At 37.8% G+C, this 2,500-nt stretch overlaps 1 protein-coding gene across 1 annotated transcript in view; it reads left to right on the forward strand.

Annotated features, from left to right (window-relative positions):
- Positions 1 to 2,500, forward strand: part of LOC123512746 (homeobox protein cut-like) — a 414,328-nt gene that overhangs the window by 263,324 nt on the left and 148,504 nt on the right. Inside the window, 1 exon segment of the mRNA XM_045269319.1 lies at positions 1,266 to 1,444. Coding sequence (XP_045125254.1) covers positions 1,266 to 1,444 — 179 coding nt within the window.

The following is a 2,500-nucleotide window of genomic DNA, read 5'->3' on the forward strand; positions in this document are numbered from 1 at the left end:
TAGAGAAGGGAGGGAAGAAGGGAGAGAAGGAGGGAAGGAGGGAAGGAAGGAGGGAGGAAACACCAGTAACGGAGCGCATTCCTTCACTGACAGCTTAAGGCGGCGTCACTAATACACACACACACACACACACACACACACACACACACACACACACACACACACACACACACACACACACACACACACACACACACAAATAACGAACACTAGTGCCAAAGAACACCTAACTATGCGAATATAGAGATAAGACAACAAAACAACAAAAATAAAAACAAAAAAATAAAATGCGCAAAACAATGACAACGTAAGACAAAGCACGTAACTCAAAGCAACGAACGACTCCTCTCTTGAAACCCCCGCCCCCCCCTCGCCCATCTTCTCTCCTCCCTGTTCGTCCCGCCCCGCCCCCCGTCGCCGCCACCCACCGGCACACCTGGGAGGGGCGGGACCGTCAGCCAACTTTCCTGCTCCACTGAACATGCGCGCGCCAACGCCCTCACCTACTGCCACGCGGATCCAGAAAAAGGGTGCGAGAGAGAGAGAGAGAGAGAGAGAGAGAGAGAGAATGAGTGTGTATGCTGCCTCAGATTTCTCTCTAAAGTTATGTGGAATGATAAACGCTCCTTGTTCTTCACGTAGTCTTGAAGCAAAAGAAAATAATAACAATAATGATAATAATAATAATAATAATAATAATAACAAGATGGCGTTTCATGTGATGATATGCAAGTTAGGTTAGGTTAAGTTAGATTAGGTAGGGTACAACAATGATGATGATGATGATGACGATGATGGTGATGATGATGATGCTGTTGGTCTTCTTCTTCTTCTTCTTCTTCTTTTTCTTCTTCTTATTATTATTATTATTATTATTATTATTATTATTATTATTATTATTATTATTATTGTTGTTGATGTTGCTATTTTTCTCAATCCTTTTTCTTCTTCGTCTTCATCATCTTCTTCTTCTTCTTCTTCTTCTTCTTCTTCTTCTTCTTCTTCTTCTTCTTCTTCTTCTTCTTCTTCTTCTTCCTCCTCCTCCTCCTCCTCCTCCTCCTCCTCCTCCTCCTCCTCCTCCTCCTCCTCCTCCTCCTCCTCCTCCTTCATCATCACCACTTATTATTACTACTATTACTACTGTCACCATTACCATCACTATCACTCACATTCAGATCTTAACTCTTCTTACTCTCCCTCTCACCACCACCACCACCACCACCACTACCACCATCACTAACCACACCTGTCTCCGTTGTCCTCAGGTGTCCAAGTTAGTGGAGGACATCTCGCGGCTCCAGGCGGCGCTCTCCGGCGTGAAGGAGGCGTCAGCGGCACAGATGCAGGCAATGGAGGAGCAGCTTGAGCAAAAGAACAGACTTATTCACCGCCTCGAGCAGAAACTTGAGCACTCCACACTCGAAGAAGTCAAGAGAGATTTCCAGTGAGTACAATTTTTTTTCCTCTTTTTCCTTGTTTTTCCTCTATTTTCCTTGTTTTTATTTTTTTCTATCAAATTTTTCCTTTCTCTCGATGAAGTTAAGAGAGATTTCCAGTGAGTACAATTTTTTTCCTCTTTTTCCTTGTTTTTCCTCTATTTTCCTTGTTTTTAATTTTTCTATCATTTTTTTTTCCTTCTTTCTCTCGATGAAGTTAAGAGAGATTTCCAGTGAGTACTAATTTTCCTCTTTTTCCTGGTTTTCCTCCTTTTTTCCTTGTTTTTATTTTTTTCTATCAATTTTTTTTCCTTCTTTCTCTCGATGAAGTCAAGAGAGATTTCCAGTGAGTACTATTTTTTTCCTCTTTTTCCTTGTTTTTCCTCTATTTTCCTTCTTTTTTTTCTATCAATTTTTTTTCCTTTCTCTCGATGAAGTTAAGAGAGATTTCCAGTGAGTACTAAATTGTCCTCTTTTTCCTGGTTTTCCTCCTTTTTTCCTTGTTTTTATTTTTTTCTATCAATTTTTTCCTTCTTTCTCTCGATGAAGTCAAGAGAGATTTCCAGTGAGTACTATTTTTTTCCTCTTTTTCCTTGTTTTTCCTCTATTTTCCTTGTTTTTAATTTTTCTATCAATTTTTTTCCTTCTTTCTCTCGAAGAAGTCAAGAGAGATTTCCAGTGAGTACTAAATTGTCCTCTTTTTCTTGTTTTCCCCTTTTTTTTTTTTTTTTTCTCTCTATTTCTGTATCGTCATTGTTTTTCTTTTTTTTTCTTTTTTTTCCTCTTTTTAAGAAGTGAAGAATACCAAATTGTCTTCTTTTTTCTTTATTTTTCCCTTTTTCGTCTTTTCCCCTCTATTTATTTTCTGTATCGTCATTTTTTCTTCCATTTCTATATTTTTTCCTTTTTCCTTCTTTCTCTCATTTTTTCTATTTTTATCACATTTTCTTGTGTTCTTTTCCTCTTCCTCTTTTCTTTATTTGCATTATAATATTTCTTTTTTCATTTTCTTTCTTTTTTTCTGAAATTGTAAAAAAAATAATAGGAAGATTAAATAAATACAT

Source organism: Portunus trituberculatus, chromosome 4, assembly GCF_017591435.1.
Source record: "Portunus trituberculatus isolate SZX2019 chromosome 4, ASM1759143v1, whole genome shotgun sequence".
Taxonomy (NCBI): domain Eukaryota; kingdom Metazoa; phylum Arthropoda; class Malacostraca; order Decapoda; family Portunidae; genus Portunus; species Portunus trituberculatus.